Source organism: Limulus polyphemus, unplaced genomic scaffold, assembly GCF_000517525.1.
Source record: "Limulus polyphemus unplaced genomic scaffold, Limulus_polyphemus-2.1.2 Scaffold176, whole genome shotgun sequence".
Taxonomy (NCBI): Eukaryota; Metazoa; Arthropoda; class Merostomata; order Xiphosura; family Limulidae; genus Limulus; species Limulus polyphemus.
The window spans coordinates 366033-385821 of NW_013665786.1; the positions used below are offsets into that span (position 1 = coordinate 366033).

Genomic DNA, 19789 nt, shown 5'->3' on the forward strand with positions numbered 1-19789 from the left:
ACGTTTTTTTATTGTGTTCTGTCAATCTGGTTTCCAATTTTCTTCCTGTTTCTCCAACGTAGAATTCTGGGCAGTTATTGCATGTTATTTTGTAAATGATGTTAGTATTGTGTGATTCTAAATAATTTTTGTTTAGTAACGATTTTAATTTAAGGCTGGGCTTTTGTTAGAATTTGACATTGAAAGGAATGTTGTGTTTATGGCTAGTTTTATCCAAGTGTGGATAATTCTTGAGCTGGTTTCAGGAACAAAAGGCAAGCTCTTTGTTCAATACTGTATATATATATATCCATGTCAGTGTAAATTACTTGTACCTGATGATGACAAAACCTTGTTGAAACATTGTACATTTGCTGTTATGTTAAACTTATATTAAAGTTTTTATTCATTACCCATTCAAGCCGTCTCAAACCATTATTAAGCTTATGATCTCTTATCATCTGAAATAAGTTTTTTTGAACTGGTTGTTGGCTACCATGTGACACTTTGTGCAATGTTTTTTGCATGACATAGTTAGAGATAATCAAATCCTAACTATTGTTGAAGGAATTGATTAATTGAGACACAGTCTGATGTCTTTTGCACCTTACAAGCCTATTCAACTGTCTTTGCTTTTAATATTAAACAGCCATTAGTAACCATAATTTACCTGATGGCAGATGTGTGTCTTTTGATTGATAGACCCTGATGCAGATGGATATTACTGGCTGGTCAAACAAATGGTCTTTGACAATGATCCTTCCTCGACAAACACCCACTGCCACGTTTAAATCTCTGCATTTATAGGACTGAAGCAGTCACCTGAAATATCACGTGATCAGTCTGTTTTATTTATATAAATAAATGGAGTGTTCTACAAATGTATTTGGAAAATCTGATTAAAGTAACCAGTCAGTGTTTATCAACAAAAATATGAATAATTTGCAATTTTCAGTAGTATATTAAAAAAAACATGTTGTTTCATAATGTATTTCGAGAAAGTTATATCTATATCATTATGTAAGTTTTCTTTGTTACATTTTAATATATTTAAGGGATTTTCTTTTCCTTTTATAAAGACTGTATGTCTCTTGGGTTACATTTTTCATAATTGATTACTAAAAGGTTAAATATTTTTGTTGAATGATAGTCTTATTATAGTGAAAATGAGCAATAATGGCCCATAGGCCTGGTTATTAAAGTGCTTGACTCACAATCTGTGGGTCATAGGTTTGAATACCATCACTCAAATGCTCATCCTTTCAGCCAGGGGGTCATTATAATGTAACGATCAATCTCACTTTTCACTTGACAGTGGGTGGTGTTGACTAGCTGCTTTCCCTTTAGCCTATTAATTTTAAATCAAGGACGGGTAGTGCGGATAGCCTTTGAGTAGCTTTATATGAAATCATCAAACAAATAAACAAAATACCCTGTAATCTAGTTCTATTTAAAGCTATTAGGTTCGAGTAAGTAAAACTTAAATTAAAAGTTAATTTTTATCAAAAAGAAGAATGTTATTGTGTTATATTAACAAATTAATTTTGCAGTCACTGCACTGTATAGTGTGTAATAATTTTATGGAAATAGATAGCAGTAGTGCTTACAACTGAATAATTTGTCACAGGACTTCTGGTGATTCTTTGTATGAAATTCTGGGTCTTCCAAAAACAGCTACACAAAGTGATGTGAAAAAGACTTACAGAAAGGTATGTTTTTGGAAATAATTTATAATTTGATTTTTTTAACTTTTGTTTTTAAGTGTAAGATATTATGTATTTAATTCATAGCCTTATACTTATGAAAGGTGTTATTTAGTTCTTTTAGACTTTTACCAACTATAATAAATGTAGAGTTAAATAAATGCTCAATGGCACAAAGTAACTTTTAATCAAAATTTGATAAACTTTAAAGGACAGTTTGTTTTAAAATTGTTTTGGTTATTTTAGGCTATTTGTTTCCTAAATACTTTGTTTAACATTAGTATTTGCATAAGCTTTCTTACACTGTTCAGAATTTAAACAGAAGTACTTTATTATTTGAATTTATAAATCAAATTTCTTTGTGTGCTTTTTTTTATCTATATTTGGTTTATTTTAAAATTCAAATTAAAGCTTTGTGGTAATTATAGTGGACTTAGAATTTATTTTTGATGTGTTAAAAAGTTGACAAAAAAGTGTATATGTAGTTTTTTTTTGTGTACAATAAATCTAGTAGTCAGTTTTATAATTTTTTGTTCTTTACTTCCTTCTCTCATAACTATGAAAATTTGCTCTGATGCCAAGCTGAGAATTAAAAAAAACTATATTAGCATATACCATGAATTGCTTAGAAATTTATATGTGGTAGTTGAATTGTTCTCATTACCATAAATCAAGTAACTAAAATTCTCTACCCATGTCGTGAAAAATGCTAGTTTTATAGGTTGTTCATCTGGTATTTTTTTGTTTAGTTGGCTTTGAAGTATCATCCAGACAAGAATGAGGGTAATCCTGATGCTGCTGATATAGTAAGTTATAACTTCACTGAGGAATAAATGCTGGAGCTTTGGATAGTTTGAATATTGACACAAACCAAAAACAATACACTTGTATTGTTACTGAATGATTATCTGCCTTTCTTTAGCCCTTAGATAATAAACTAGATTTTGATATGGCAGAGATGATGTATTGTTAATCTACAAACAAAATAATACTGAAAAGTACTACTTGACATTTACAAACTACCAGTTAAATCTATTTCGTAGCTGTACTTGCTCAATCAAATGTTAGGGCATTGCACTCATCCCTCACTTTTGCCAAAAGCTGTCTTATTAAATCAGCATGTTACAAAAAAACTTACCTAAATCTCTATTTCAAATAATGCTCTGGACCCTAAGTTGCTTAATTCTACCTTAACCAGTTTCTATAACATTACTTGTTTATGTAAACATTGTTCTGTGAGAATAATTTAACTTTATATACAGAAACATCTCTAGTTACATGTAGAAAGACAACTAACTGTCACTTGGATAGTTTTATGCAGTTGCTAGTTGATTGAAAAGAAGAGATATATTTCTGTCATCTGACCTATCAAATAGTTCTTGTCAGCAACTTTATTTACTAACAATGATTTGCTTTTATATTTTGCAGCTATTCTTTAAAAGTATGGTCTATATTTGTAATAGTGCTGCTTTTCTCTGGAAAAATGTTTTTATATATATATAAAGGCATTGTTGATAATTAAGAAAGTACTGGTGACAAAAATCCTACTCAAAACAATTGTGCTGAAAGATAGTACTCATCTTTAAGGAATTTGAGATTGACAAGCAACCAACTTTGAAACACAATATGCGTTTGTGTGTATATATGTATATGACATTCTTAATACAAGCACCAAACATTATTTCAAAAGTATTATGCTGTTTATAATATGACCTTTCACTTAAGCTTACTGTTTATATATTAGTAATAAAAGTATAACAAATGAAATAGAAGTACGTCATTCCACAAATCAATATACAAGAAAATTAAAACCTGTAGTAATTAAAAAGCATTGAATGAACAGTTGAGTACCATCATTATTAAAAATTTTTGTAATACTAATACTGTGTTTTGAGGTTTGACCAGCTTAGGAGGAGTCTTAAATCCATGTGTTAAACTAGCATTACAATCTAATCTTTATAAGTGTAAACATTAGTAATAAAAATGGTAACAATAATCATATTCATAATTATTTTGAACAATAATCAACAATATTAAATCTCTTATGGGCTTGGTCATTTTGACCAACTTTTTAACAATAGTAATCTGAAACTATACATACTATATTGAACTGAGTTGTTTAAACATTTGTTTAACAAGTAAAAGCTTGGAATGGTCTATTCTTTCATTGGGGGGTGTGTCTGTGGGCCAGACTAGGGTTGGAGAATTCTACTCCTAATCAATGACCCTGGACACGACCACCAAAGGAAATTTCAGACTAAATCAAGCCTTTTATAGTAGTGAGGTATCAAAAATTGAAATGGTGTTTTTAAGTGTTTTACACTCACAATAAAGAAACCTATCATTCTATAGATATTTGAAGAACTTGTAGCATTCCATCACAATTTAATTCTTCATGTTTTTGTTTAAACAACTCTGTTCAGTTATGTTTCAGCTGCCTAGTGTCGGCTAAAAATACGGAGAATTAAGTTGTGGCAGAATGCTAAAAGTTTCTCAAATACCTATAGAATGATAGGTTTCTTTTTTGTGAATGTAAAACACTTAAAAACTCCATTTTTATATACATACTATAATTTTTAACATAGTATGTGTACCTTCATGAAATTTGGCAAGCTTTTAGTGAACATTACAACTCTTTCCTACACAGAAAGTCAGATTTTTGATTAAATATTTTTAATGATGATTTGCCTGTGAATTTATAGTTAAGAGTCTTGACTACGATTGGTTTGAATTGAAGGTGATTTTCATGTTAAGATTAAAAATACATGTTTTAGCTTTACAGCTTTCAAATTTCATTTGCATAATCTCTAGAACCTCCTAGATGAATATTAAAAGTTTTTCAGTAAAACTTTATATTTTCTATCTGTTATTTCCCTTACCATAACTGTATACAGATTGGTCATTTGACTGACCTTGTAACCACCACAAAAGAAATGAAAAATCAATCTAAATTACCCATTTTCTTTGTAGAATGACTGCATATGGTTACAGATCATTACACATTAACTATTCACGCAGCCAAAGCTAATACAATTCTATTCTTCCAGTCATTAGGTTGATTGCTTCACTGCTGCTTGGATTAGCACCAAAGAAAATTATCACATTGAAGAAACTTTGTGTGAACTCAGCATCGAGTTGCCAGTGTACTTGGTCAAATTACAATGTACTGATCACATAAAGTGTGATTGTACTATCAAGTGTTTTTTTTTCATTTTCTTATCTAATCTGATAAATTTCTAATTTTTACAGTTTAGTTACTTTTATAAGAATAAATACAAACTATACATAAAAAATATGGTACTTACATGTATGTCTTATAATTTTTTTTAATCTCAATGTCTTATTGATAATTAACCCTATTTTTTGGTGAGGATGTTGGTAGTACTTTACTGAATTTTTACTTATTTGAAATATGCAACTTAGAACACAAAATATTAACAATCAACAAAAACAATGTCCTAAAACTATTATAATTTAACTGGCTTTCTGACTAAGTTATATACATTGAGGTGACCTTAGTAATTACAGTCTATTAAAATTGGCTCAAAATAGCTCAAAACTGATCACAAGAACAAGTTAACCTCATAAGAAAAGCAGGAAGTTAAAACCTTCTCTTTCTACTAGTTATAAATAATTCAATAGTAAATTTCAGAGAGTAGTATTAAAATATTTTAAAGATAGCATGTGCTTGGAGAGGCATGGTGTAAAAGTTTCAGTTGATGGCATATAACTCATTAAAAGTAAGAAAAATAGATGCTACATTTTCATTTTAGCTTGGGAATATCTAACGTATAAGTGTGTAAGTCTTGAGAAAATAACATAGGGATGGAAGTATATTATAGAATAAGCACTTTGAAGCAAAACTGTCACTTGATACATAAAAGTGAGAATTAATTTAAGTATTTTCTTTTATAATTAAGAAATCAAAACTTATATGTAATATAAAATTTTGATCATAACCTACATTTTGTTGTCACATTTATTAATGTCCATTGATAATAAAGTAGGTTTAAGTAAAATTTGATTGCAACTCTTTTAAAAAGGGTCATGAAATGCACACTTTACTTACATCTATGTAAATGATTAAAGAAGCCGACTTTAAAGAAAAATGGAGTCTGTTATTTTGTTAATTCCAAAACACACAAACTGAATATACCCTTGAACATTCATCAACAAAAAGTGATTGAAGTTCAAAAAATGCAAAAAAAAAACAATAAAAATTAAGACAATTGCATAAGCTGTGAAAAATTATACACTTGTTCTGATGCTGACTCCATTTAAAAACATACCACTAAAGGTATATTTGTTTTTCTTGTTTGCAGTTTAAAGAGATAAACAGAGCTAATTCTGTCCTCAGTGACCTAACCAAAAGGAATATCTATGACAATTATGGATCTCTTGGTTTATATGTTGCTGAACACTTTGGAGAAGACAATGTTAATACATATTTTGTCTTGACTAGCTGGTGGTGTAAGGTAAGCAGGTTCAAGCTAACTTTAATTTTGGATGAAGCCTGAAAACTTTATTCTTTTTAACTGGAAAGTACTTCCAAAATGCTCAGTCATATTTCTGTTGTTCATTTTACATGAATTGGCTAAAAGTTTCTTTTTCTCTGATTTATAAGATATGTTATATTATTTTCTTTTTGAATTATTATGATCTCTATGGAAAATATGGTGGTTTAATCTGTGAGAATATTTGAATGAATAAAAAACATAAAATGAAAGGGGTAAAGTTTTAATATCTAAACTAAGTTGAACATAACTTGTGTAGTAAACAGTGACTTTCATAGATAATAATACATCATATTTATGTGAAAAACTTGAATAATTTGAAATCAGTACATTCGATATTAATCTCTGAAATGCATGTGTATGCAAAAATGATATATATGTGTTTATTTAATTTAAAACTGACATAATTCTTTTTGCAGGCATTGTTTATCTTTTGTGGAGTTATCACAGGTTGCTACCTTTGCTGTTGTTTCTGTTGTTGCTGCAATTTTTGCTGTGGAAAGTGTAAACCACAACCTCCAGAAGATACAGGGCACTATCAAAATTTGAAGGTATGATCATTATATTTACAATAAGACCTTAATAGTAAAATTTGAAGGTATGATAATTATATTTACAATAAGACCTTAATAGTAAAATTGATACAAGACACTGGTAGAACTTGAATGAAAGATTTTTACATATCATTTTTGTTACATGAAAATAAAATTAGTGTAGGATAACACAATAGTTCCAAGGTAGGATTGACGTAGAACAGTTCCATAACTTGAAAGTAAGATTTTTTTTTACAAAACATTATTATTTCAATGAGAATCATAACCCAAAGTTAATGCAGTCCAAAAATCTTACTTTTTCTGCATTATAATCTGAAGTAAAATATTAAATGCAACACTACAACCTTTAGATTACTTGAATTTTACATGAGCACTGGAAAACAACAATTTAGTCTCCAATTTAAACATAAGTTTTGTATTGTACAGTAGAACATCATGATTGTTTTGATATAAACATGTAAGACTGTAAATGGCATCACCTCCCTTTTTCTTTTAATAATAATATGAAATATCTGAAGGTAATATTGGAGTAAGTAGAATGAAAAGCTCCTAACCAGTTCAAAGATGCAGTTTTTTAAGGTTCTAGTAGGAGGCTTGGTTTTTTGAGAATACCTCTTTGAACAAGTAGTGATTGTGATAAAATACCTTACCTTCTCTCACTTAATAGCTTTTCTCGATTAATGCTACCCTCTACATGCTCAATTTTTTTCTCTTATCACTATTCTTGATACTCCCACCTACCCCACTTGTTAACATGGTACAGCTGTGCTGTAGCTTGCAAAAGCATTTGACACTCTTCCACTAATAGGAACGAGACACACTCTCCTTTTGCAGCTGTCTCCCCTTGGATTGTAATCTAACATTTTGTTTGCTGTGCTTTGAGTTTTCAAATTTTGTAAAAATTTTTGAGTTTTGTATATAGTTTTTGAACTTAAACGTTCAACTTGGATAATCTAGCAGCCATTCAGTATGAGTTGAAGTTTTTGTCAGATTTTTTTTTCTCTCTCTTTTTTGACAACAACTCATTTTTTTGCATCTTGGTGTACTTATCCACTCGAACTTCAGTGATGAACTTGCAGTTTATTGTCATGACAACTTTAACTCCTACCACTACCATAGTTCAAACACCTGTTACTGTGACTACGGGTGTGATGTTATCTGTAGAGGAGGTTTTGGCTCTTGTCTGCAGGGAAATGGAGTCATTCATGCAGGCTGGGGCTCTCCTGACCCTCCACCAGTTCTCCCCTACCCTGAGGATGATGGTCAGGAGGACGAAGACTTGAACAGCCTTTTCTGTCCTCCTTTCTTTGTCGTGCAGTCTTTGTGAGCAGCAGTTGATACTCCTAGACCTTCCTCAGATTTTCTGGACTTGGTAATGCAAGTTTGTTATGTTTTGTCTTTATCCCCAGTTTCATGTGACCCATCTTCTTTCTTGTTACATGACACTCCTGCTCCCGAATGTTTTGTTTTTCTCCTTCTCCTGATATTAGGGTCCATGCTGAGTGTTTTACCGACCAATTACGTCCAAAGATTAGTATGCCACATCCCCCATGCTCATGCTTTGGCCTACCATTGGGCTTCAAATCCATTTTCTGATTCACAACAGCTGGATTCTTTAATCCCAGTTTGGGGTTCGGGTCCTGATATCTCAGTCCATTTGTCCCAGGCACAGTTCTCCTGCCTTTGTTTAGCCTTAACCTCTCTCTTTCACTACTCCTTTTCTATTCAACTTTTGTCCAAAGCTATCCATCATACCCCTGAGGCGATTTTGGGGGATGTCCTTTCCTTATTGTTGTCTACGTTGGCACATTTGTCTTCCTCGACTCTGTCCCTTCACACATGGGGGATGTCCTTTCCCTATTGTTGTCTACATTGGCACATTTGTCTTCCTCGACTCTGTCCCTTCACACATGGCCTCTGTATTGTTGGAATATGTTGCAAAGAGATGCCCTTTTGACGTGGATGTGTTAGCCTCCCACATTGTTAAGAGATTTGCACGTGACACCCTTTTTGTCTTACTCTATTTTTGGTGGTATCCCTGAGTCCTTGGAGTCTTGTGTGGAATCAGCCCATCTCCATTCTTTCCTAGCTTCCTTGGCCTCTTCTCTATCTCAATCCTCCCCTGTTTCTATACCTATATCCTGTCCCTCCCCTTCTTCTCGGGTTTCAGAGGCAAATTGTCATAGTTTTCACTGCTGACCCATTTGCTGCTAATGGTATCGGTGACTATCTGGTTGATACAGGACCTGTATGGGCCAGGCTGTACAATTTTGGCCACATATAGAGAACCTTTATTTCAAATCCTTTGGTTATAAAAGTCTTATCAGAAAGACTCTCCCTTCTTTTCCACACACCTCTTCCTGTATCTTCTTTCTCACTTCACTTCCCTTTTCTTTGGGATCTCATATCCAGCCATTGTCTTTCCAAGGAAGTTGAGGACCTTCTTTCCAAAGGTGCTATAACATATGTGGTTCAGTCTCTTTGAGGATTCTAATCCCGGTAGTTTGTTTCCCGAAAAAGCACAATCCTTTCCTACTCTACCTACATGCTTTTGGGGATTTGGACATCCTTGGAGGCCTTTATTCCCCTGGGTCAGGCCCACATGAGGGTTCTTCAGTGGGCATTACATGATCAATGGGACCTCCCCAGGGATCCCCTGGATTCCCTTATCAACCGTCCTCTTTCCCTTCTCAATGACTTTGCATGGTGGCTAAACAGAGACAACACCATGACTGCATTTCCTCTTCCATATCCCAGACTGGATTTACACCTTTTTTACAGATGCCTTTCTGAAGGGTTGTGGAGCATATTTGGATTCTTGAGAGATCTCAGGTTGTTGGTTGCCAGTAGAGTCTAAGTTTCATATCAATCTCCTGGAAGTTTTGGCTGTTTACTGAGCTCTGGATCATTTCCTTCCCCTTCTGAATGGCAAGTCTGTCATGATCCATACAGACAACTCAACCATGGTCTATTACATCACCCAACAAGGAAGCATCCATTCTTGGTCCCTTTGTTTTCAAACATTGGATATTCTGTTCTGGGCTTACAGCCAGCATGTTTACCTGCAGGCTTGTCATATCCTGAGTGCTCTCCATCTTGTTGCAGATCTGTTATATTGTCCAGCCGGGATTCTTACCATGGAGTAGTCCCTCAATCCACGGGTCTTCCAGTGGCTACGCTCTTGGTTTCGTATATCCCTGTTGGCTGTGGTTGCCACTCATTGGAACACCAAACTCCCTCTCTTTTGGCCACCAGTTCCACATCCTTGTGCATTGGCAGCAGGTGTTTTCAGGCAGGATTGGAAGGATCGTTACATTTATGCCTATCCTCCCATCTGTATACTTCCAAGGATCTTATCCATCATTCAAACCACTGTATGTCGAGTCCCTCTAGTGATGCCTTTCTGACCTGCTCAAACTTGGTTTCCATTACTACAGCCTGTATAGTTGTTGCCATCAGTACCTTTTCCTCCTTCCACATCTCTCTTTCTTCAACCACATGCGTCCCTGTTTCATTTGTCTGTTCCCACATTCTGGCTTGTATGATTCTTTCCCAGTTTTGCTGGTTTATGGTATAACTGATCTCCCGATTATGGTCTGATGTGCCCTAGCCAATCTACACCATGTGCATGTCTAGTTTCAATTGGTCGAGGACCTCTTCCTTCTGGAGACTGGGAGAACCATTTTCAGTTTCTCTAATTTTGGACTGGAGTTGACCTTCAGTTTACTGTTTGTATACAGGTGATTGAGGACCCGCCTCTTACCAGGGACAGGGTGTTCTTTTCTTAGTTCCAATGGTTTGGAACTGGAGTTGATCTCCCAACTATGGTTGGATGTGCTCTGTCCACTCTATATCTGGGGCACATTTGGCTAATTCTCATATGTGCCTCTTTACTGCCCATTTAGTGACACTGTCATATTTCACAGGGGAAGAGTATACCTAGTTCAGATGTGGTGCACCAGTTCCTCTACCAGATCAATGTGGATTCTAGCTATTATTTGAGTAGAGGTAAGGTATCATATTGGAAGTTGTAATGTTCCTACACAGAAAATGTAACTCCAATAAATACTTACCTCTTCTTACACTTCCCATCCTTCCTCTCCACTTCCAGTGTTTTGCTCTTGGTGCCTAATCTCAAAGTGAGGTTAGACTCTATATTCCAGGATAAAACAGCTGCACCAGGAGAGTGTGTCTCGCTCATAATGGTGGAGGGTTGTTACATGCTTTTGCATGCTACAGCACAGCTGTACTACGTTAAACACATGTGGTAGGTTGGAGTATAAAGGCTAGTGGCGAGCAAAAAAAAATTGAGGGCAGAATTAATCAAGAAAAGCTATTATGTGAACAGAGGTAACTATGAGAAAAACATTTTTGTATAGGAAAATTATATTTGTGAAGTATTATTTTACAATGTCATTAAAATATACAAGGTAATAGTTCTGTACATTTTTAATAGAAAAGGATCTTTAGAAGAAAGAAAAAAAGCGTTAAAATTACTTTATGAACTTATGCAGGAAAGCTTACCAAAATTTTTATATTGCTATCTTTTCATTGATTACTTAACATGATCATTATGTGTTTAAAACCTTGAAGTTAAAATAAGTGTATGATGGAAAGGCAAGTTTATTACACTGTATATATCCATACAGGAAGAGTTAAGTGAAGAAGAAATTGCACCCTCATCACCTGTAACATCACAGCCTATAGGAAGTGATAATACATCTATTCCGATGCCAGATTCTGAGGGTAGTCAAGGTATTTCAGAAAAGACAACACTGCGACCCTCTCAGTACTCTACTTACATGACTAAAGAAAACTTGTCTGTTCAGGCTACTCCCACAAACTTTCCTGGCCATCCACAAGAGTCTCACCCTCCTGCATTTTACAGTTCATGACCATTCAACAGTGATATAACTAGCTAGGATACCAGTGTTCATTGAGATTCTTGTTGGTTTGTTCTTATAGAATTGAAGGTCATCAGGCTGTAGTCTGGTTCTAATTAATTATCACTTACAAATCTTTATTACATATGTATACAGGTTAGAAGGATATGAAGTTCACATGATTTGAAGAGTAATTACTTTGGTAAGGCAGAAGGTCATCGTATAGAGAGTGGGAAAGAGTTACTATACAGTTGATATTTATATGGCTGGTACTAAAGAAAATACTGCAAAGGCTATTGAAACCAATATAATTATTGTTTGTTTCAGAGGAAGATATTAAAAATTAAACTATTTTCTAAATGAAACCACTGGTATGTTCAGTTTTACCCTGTTTTATGTATAACATGTAGAAAATGATGTTTGTCTTGTTTCATATATATATATATATAAACTTCGGCAGGGGCTGGGTGTCAATCAAGACCAGGTTCTTTCCTTGCCCTTCCGCTCTCCAACCCCCAAAAATAAACAACATATACAGAGATTAGAAACAAAAACAAAATTGATGTTTCTTATATTTAACCAATTAATCACCAACAGAACATTCAAGTTTTACTTTCAATGCCTAGCCCCAACTTCTCAAACTGTAACCCCTATTGTTCTCAAAGCCACCACCTTCCCCAGAAATCCACTTCTCAAGCCATGCATGCTATTAACCCCTATTGTTCTCTAAATCTCTGTTTTTCAGAACACGCTTTTTTTTTTTTTAACTAAACCAATTATTGATTGTAACTTTCAGTACTGCGAAAGTTGCCACAAAGATTAGGGCTTAGATGCCATGTTCAATTACCCGGATTCGGGTGTTTTTAACAACATCACTCAGCCAGAGTTGAGTATTATCGGGTATTTCAATACCCAGCCTGGTACACGTGCATCTTTAATATATATATATATATACAACTTATTTATTTATTTATAATTTTGAAACAAATGACTGCTCTTTTAATCCCAAATATTTAGTTCTTCTGTAAAAAAATTTTTGTGGGGAAAAATATACTCTTCAGCAACAAAAAAAAAAGGTGGGAATGTTGAATTTCAACCTCAGTGAGATGCAAATGTAACAGGTAGAACAATTTTTCACAAACCCTACTTTATGTTGGAAAAACTTTAAAAGATATAAGAAAATGTTTAATATATATCACACACAAATTCACAAAAATAAGGTTCCAGATGTTTAAAGTGTTTTCAAGTGATTATTAAGATATTTTATAAAGAAAATACATTTCAAACTTGCCAAATTATGATATCTACATTTCAAAGTTTTATTTTTTGGCCACAAAAGGTAATTCTATAAGAAATTTACTTGTTGATTGAAGTAACTTTCTAAATGGGACTTGGATGTAATGATAGTGGTATATTGAGGGTTATAGTCGTGATATTTTTAAGTTGCTTAATAATTTTGGTATATTTTTTATTAGTCTCTTTGTTTTATAATCCCTTCAAAACATTTTAAGTTTCTGTATTTAATTTTACTGAATTACTGATCTTATAAATTTTTAGAACATATTAAATTGTTGTAGTGCTTTTTTGAATATTAAGTAATGTGGTATTACTTGTAAAAATGTTTTTCCCTATAAATATTGTACTTTGTTTTTATTTTGGTTGATAAGCCTAACATTTCTCATAAGTCTCATAAACTGCAGGGTTTTTTTCACATTCTTCTTAATTTGTTTATCTTGGATTTAAACTCAGATGAACAAATTAAAAGAATGTCAAGAAAAAACATCTGCGGTTTACATGACTTTTACCACAAATATTTGGCCTGTTGGTTTCTAATGCTTCACCAGCTTTTGCCATTTAAAGTTTTACTTTTATTGAGATTGATTTGCATTTTCACAACTAAGTGTTATTGAAGATTGGATTGTACCCTACAATATTATTGTAGAGAAACAACAGAATACTTTATTTAGAAAACCTTATTGTCTTATTTATTGGTATATTTTTCCATGCTTGTGAACTGTTATGCATCATTTATGTATATATGTGTATGTATGTGGGGGTAGGGGTACATAATAGCTTGTATATGTAGACAGAGCAATAATTCTCTTTTAAGTAATCTTGACAGTGGTTTACCAGTGTGTGCAGAAAACTGAGTATTTATTTTCTTTTAATTGAAGATTTTCTGATATTTAGTTATTTTTATTTTCCAGGATGCATATTCAGAACACATTAAATTCAAAATATCTAGACTGTTTGAAGTTTATTTGGTTGTGAAAAATGTATTGAGAATGTGATGAGATTAATGTGGCAGTTATGTGTTCAAGAATATGTTTCATCTAGTTGTTGGTGCATATATATTGTGAAATTTAGGTAAATTAATATTGGGGTTCTCTCATGTTATGATGAAAGCTTGAAAATACAATCTACTTTATTGGTCTATTTCTAAGTATGAGTATGTTAGAAATTGTGTGACTGAAACTGAAAGAAATAGTTTTATGCTAAAGCAGCTCACACTTAAATAGAGAAGTTACTCTCACAATGTTCATTAGATGTAGTTTTATGCTAAATCAGCTCACACCTAAATAGAGAAGTTACTCTCACGATGTTCATTAGATGTAGTTTTATGCTAAATCAGCTAACACCTAAATAGAGAAGTTACTCTCACACTGTTCATTAGATGTAGTTTTATGCTAAATCAGCTCACACCTAAATAGAGAAGTTACTCTCACGATGTTCATTAGATGTAGTTTTATGCTAAATCAGCTAACACCTAAATAGAGAAGTTACTCTCACACTGTTCATTACATGTAGTTTATGCTAAATCAGCTCATACCTATATGTGGAAGTTACTCCTACACTGTTCATTAGATGTAGTTTTATGCTAAATCAGCTCACACCTAAATAGAGAAGTTACTCTCACACTGTTCATTACGTGTAGTTTTATGCTAAATTAGCTCATACCTATATGTGGAAGTTACTCCTACACTGTTCATTAGATGTAGTTTTATGCTAAATCAGCTCACACCTACACATGGAAGCTACTCTCACACTGTTCATTACATGTAGTTTTATGCTAAATTAGCTCATACCTATATGTGGAAGTTACTCCTACACTGTTCATTAATGGTAGTTTTATGCTAAATTAGCTCCCACCTATACGTGGAAGCTACTCTCACACTGTTCATTATGTGTGAGATATGACTCTAATATAAGTGCTTTGAAGTTGTGCATAGTTTACTATTGAAAAATTGTGATTCCTACATTCACTTAATAATTGATCAAGGCATTTTCAACCAGAATGTTTGTTTTAACTTTTAAATCTATTGTGTGTGTTAGTGTTGTGTTATAAATGTTAGTCACATTATTCGTAGTAAAAGAAAAATTTTAGCCCAGTTTTAAGCTTGAAACTATGTTTATTCAGTGTAAAAAATATGTCTGACAGATTAAAAAATGCTTGTTAATTGATTTTTTTACTTTATAAACACTTTCTTTGGTATTGTAAGACGTATTGCTATAAACCATTGCATATCTATAGTATATTATAAAGAACTTTAAAGAATTTTTTATATGTATAAAGTTTCGTTGTTATTATCATTCCATTTCAATATTAGGACATTTAGTTTTTGGCTTATTTGTCAAAATACGTAACAAAACATATACTTTCAGGTTTTTGTTTAAATAGTTACATTAAAAGTGAAATTTTTTATGAGTGTTGATTTATCAAAAATTGTGTGTGTTATATACAAACACACAAATAGACCAAGCACAAGGTAAGATTACATTGTAGTGACACTCTCTAATTAACCACAAAAACATGGTCTTGTGGCCAGAAAATATTTATATTTGTGTAAATTTCTTGTTTATTCTTATCATTACAGGATATTATATTTTATGTTTTGTTTCTCTTCCTAATGGAAATATTTGGGTAACAACCTTGATCAAGAACATATTATTTACACATTATGTAATATTTTTTCTTTCCCAGTTATTGTGTAATAAGATACTTCAATCAACTGTTAGTTTTATACATCATAAAGCAACTTATGTTTAGGAGAAGTGTGAGTGTATTCTTTGGGTTTTAAGACAAAACTGGCTCAACAAAACATTTTTATTATTGATGATCGGGTTTGAATTTTTGTTTTTTCACCAAATTTGACGGGAGTAAAACTGTATGTATGGACTAGATTTGTAATAATTATAGAGTTTTACGTATTTGTAAATATTTTAAATTTCTACAATCTGAACTATATTATATAAGTTTTGCTTTCCAAATTAATATATTCTTATGTACTGTGAGTTTTTCTCAAGGAAATGATATACTGATTGTATGTTTGATTTTCAAAGAAATATATAGATAATCATATTTCAGCAAGACATTGAAATATATTAAAACTTACTATTTTTTGGATTTGTGGAAGTACTGTAGCACTACTTAGATGATTTAGAAATATTAAGATAAAATTTGAATTTCTACTTTCATGAAATGTGATATGTACATGTAGAGTTTAGATGATTATATAAATAGCAACATATTGAAAATATTAAACATTAGTTTTCTTAACCTTTACCATTGTTTAGAGACTTTACCCCAACAATAAAGCCATATTTGAAGTTAAGCTAATACTGATACTTTAAAAATTCAAACCTTATCTATAGGTCTAGTGATTCCATCTAATCAACAATGTCCAAATTATAGCAAAACATTCAAGAGGGTTTGATTTCACTGCTAAGTAATATAAAAAAAATGTGTAAGAATTTTAATTTATGATACCTAATCTCAATCAAAGCAAATCTGTATCTAGAGTTGTAGCAAAATGACTGTACCTGTCTGTCGGACAACAGCCCAGGACTGAAACCTATTGTTCAAACTTTTTGCATGATGAATGTATAAGTTAAGTGTATGTCAGTTAATCAAAACTTTATTGTGACAGAAGATGGACTCCATATACACTTAGATAAAACTTGACATTTCTCTAGTTCACAAGGTCTAGTTTTAATCTCTCAACTACATTATTAAACTTCCACACACAAAAAAAAGGTTTCATGGTATTTCGGCAGCAGGTGGATATGTGTCCAATGAAATTGGTGAAAGTTTTTAAGGAAATTCTGTGTATTTGTTAAATTTATAACACATTTTTCTGAAAACTGCAATAGTAACTAACAAGGTTTCTCATTTAGGACCACTGATTTACTTCGTAGCTAATACTAGTAACTTCTATGTCCATGAGATAATCTGTGTTCATTTGTTGAAATACTTTACTGATATAAGATTTTTTCACCTAGATGTAGTGAAATAACTATACTAATGGTTATTTTTAGTGGTTTCTTCACAATGTTGATGAATGTAACCATTTGTGACATTATTCAAAATATCTTAGAGTTCCAAATATTGATGTAAACAGCAGATTGTTGTGTATTATTTTTTCAAACTAAATAATGACAAATAAAACAGAAAGATGTCATTGTAGTGTATATATATTTCCTAAACCAAACTGTAAGTTGCCATACTCTTAAAATGCATTTATTAGAAACATAATATTGTTTGAGCTATATTGTATTAAAAATGAAAATGCATAACTCCCACTTGCTGTTGAATAAGTTGGATGCTAACTAGAGGTACTTACATTTTCATAATATGTATAGTAAATGTCGGACATTTTGTGGAATAGAATAATTCTAACATTTCTAGTTTAAAAGTCGTAGGTGAAAATTTAAAACAAATATATTTAAAAATGTAAGAAAACAATATTTGAGACCACTTGTTATAGGAATGCTGTTCTTTTCTTGTTTTGAAAATATATATAAAAACTCAAAGCACTGTTAAAAAAAAAGTTAGTGTTTTCTTTGTATTTGGGTTTAGGAGTAACTTAAATCTACTGATTTTTACCTGTCATTAAAAGATATATTGATTACCTTTCAGTAATTGTTAATTAATTATATTGACAGCTTTTACTAATGTATATTTTATTGTAAAACATGTGAGCTTGCTTGATGTTTTTAAAAACTAAATATGATAACGTATTGTTTATAGAACAGACACACCCAGTTTTACAATACTCTAAGTAACAATAAATGAAGCTTTACCATACAACATGAAGAGCCATGCCTAGAAATGTTGAATTTTACAATAGTATTAAGATATACTCGGGAGACATAGTTTTGTAGAGAAATTTTGTGATGTAAATAGACAGTTATGAGGTGTTTAGTTCAACAGTATTGATTGTTACATTCAATTATCATATTCTAGTAGCAGATTCAGGATAATTCAAGTATCACAGTAGTTATAGTAAATTCTAGATCAAGAAGTCTGTATATTTGGAAACATGTAACTGGATGTGCTTTCCTTCCCAATATAGGATCTTTGGAAACTACAGGGAGAATTAATGTCTTGATCTTCACATCCTTCATTGATTTTTGTACCATGACAATCTATGCTATTTATAAGGTTTCTTCCAGCAGTTGAATTCTATTCTTTAATGTTGTGATTAGCAATGCAGCATATTCGTGCTATTCCAGGAATTCTGCCCTCTGAATGTAACTTTCTGTGATTAGAGATGTTGCATTTTAGGCCAGTGATGGATTCTACTCATTAAATTTTACTTTCTGTGGACAGTAGTATTGCAGGTTTGTGCTAGTATATGAACTCTAATCTTAAGAAGACTGGTTTATAAGAATGTTGCCTATAAGTGACACCCAAGATATAAATATTTACAATGAAAGTTGTTTCAAATGTGATGAGACCAGCATAAAAGATGTTACTGATTATTTTGTATATGTTAAAAGTGTGAAGATCCATCGTTTTGTTATATTTTTGAACTGTTTAAAACCCCTTAATTTGTGATTCAAATCTACATACATGTGAAATGCAACCACTGAACAAACCTAATCTAATGTACACTGTATGTATCAACCAATGAAGTTGTGACTTGATCAGTAGAGCCAATTGCATAGTCACACATTAAAAATTACGTTATCCAATGAAATAAAGTCACTTTTGCAGTTATTTAGCAATAATGTTTTGCTGCATTGCTTACTGAGTAGGTTATAAGGTCCACAGTGAAGTAAGGTCAGCGAGACATCATTCAGGGAGAAGATGCATATCAGAACCATGTAAATTGTGGTAATTTTGAACTACAAAGATATCTCCAACTGAGCGAGATACTTCCTGCCAAAGAGAGCATCATTTATACCCAATGCCTTTAACAATACTATTACTCCAAGTGCCATGTATCTGATGATCCTGCTCCAGATAACAGTTAAGCTAATAGAAGTGATCCAAGCTATGTTCCTACTCCACTTCCCACTCCTGATGGATTATCAAACTAAACAGCTGGAATAAGCCCTAAGTGTTTTAAAACAGAATATCGGGTCAAATGTCAAATTTCATATTTGTCCAAAACATATCCATCTGACTGTTGTACCACTTTAAGCAAGAACCCATTTATTTGTTATACATGGTATCATCCTTGCTGGATCTGGGTTGTTAGTCAGTTGGACAGAAAACTGTTTGTACCCAACTCATGTCATGTGATAGATACAAGTATAAATGTCTCTACTAATTGTAATAAATGGATGTGATTGATCTTTTTGAGATCACACATGTTAGATTGATGGCCCCTTTTCAAAGATTCTATCTTTCAGGAATATCAAAGTAAGATCTGTGTACAATTTTAAGTTAGAAAACTACTTTTGTTCTAAATAGAGCAATATTCTGTTTTGGTGAGCAGTTTTGTTTCTCTAATTTTTAGAGTTGGTATATCAATCATAATATCTGCCATCTTGCATGGAACCTTTTGACAAAAGGGAACAACAGTGTTACCATCCTAGTTTCAGATGATATATTTGTATTAGAAAAGTGTCAAATATGCATTTCAAAGGTGAAGTTGCAGTGTGCATAAGCATCAGTCACTTGTCATACCAATGATGGTTGTATCCATTGATGGGCACATTGTCTCATTCCTTTGTCCACATCTTGCTGATGGGAGAAATAGTGATGCAGAAGTTACTTAACATACATTCTTAAATGGTGTTGAAAACATTTGTACCTGGATACAACAATATGGCTTTGTAAATAGAGGATTTAGAAATGCATTTGATTTTCTTTGTAAACTTGGTGTAAAATTCCAGATGCCATTCTCTTTGGTAAAGGGATGTACCCA

The 19789-nt window shown here is 32.4% G+C and overlaps 1 protein-coding gene across 2 annotated transcripts in view; it reads left to right on the forward strand.

Moving 5' to 3' along the window:
- The window catches only part of LOC106478052 (dnaJ homolog subfamily C member 5-like), a 26608-nt gene extending 9419 nt beyond the window's left edge, over positions 1 to 17189 (forward strand). For both annotated transcript variants that reach the window (XM_022381571.1, XM_022381572.1), the window contains exons 3-7: positions 1607 to 1688; positions 2432 to 2488; positions 6005 to 6157; positions 6616 to 6747; positions 11400 to 17189. In XM_022381571.1, the coding sequence (XP_022237279.1) occupies positions 1607 to 1688; positions 2432 to 2488; positions 6005 to 6157; positions 6616 to 6747; positions 11400 to 11645 (670 nt within the window). In that variant the 3' untranslated portion in view covers positions 11646 to 17189. The remainder of the gene's footprint in view (positions 1 to 1606; positions 1689 to 2431; positions 2489 to 6004; positions 6158 to 6615; positions 6748 to 11399) is intronic.
- Positions 17190 to 19789: the final 2600 nt, after the last annotated feature.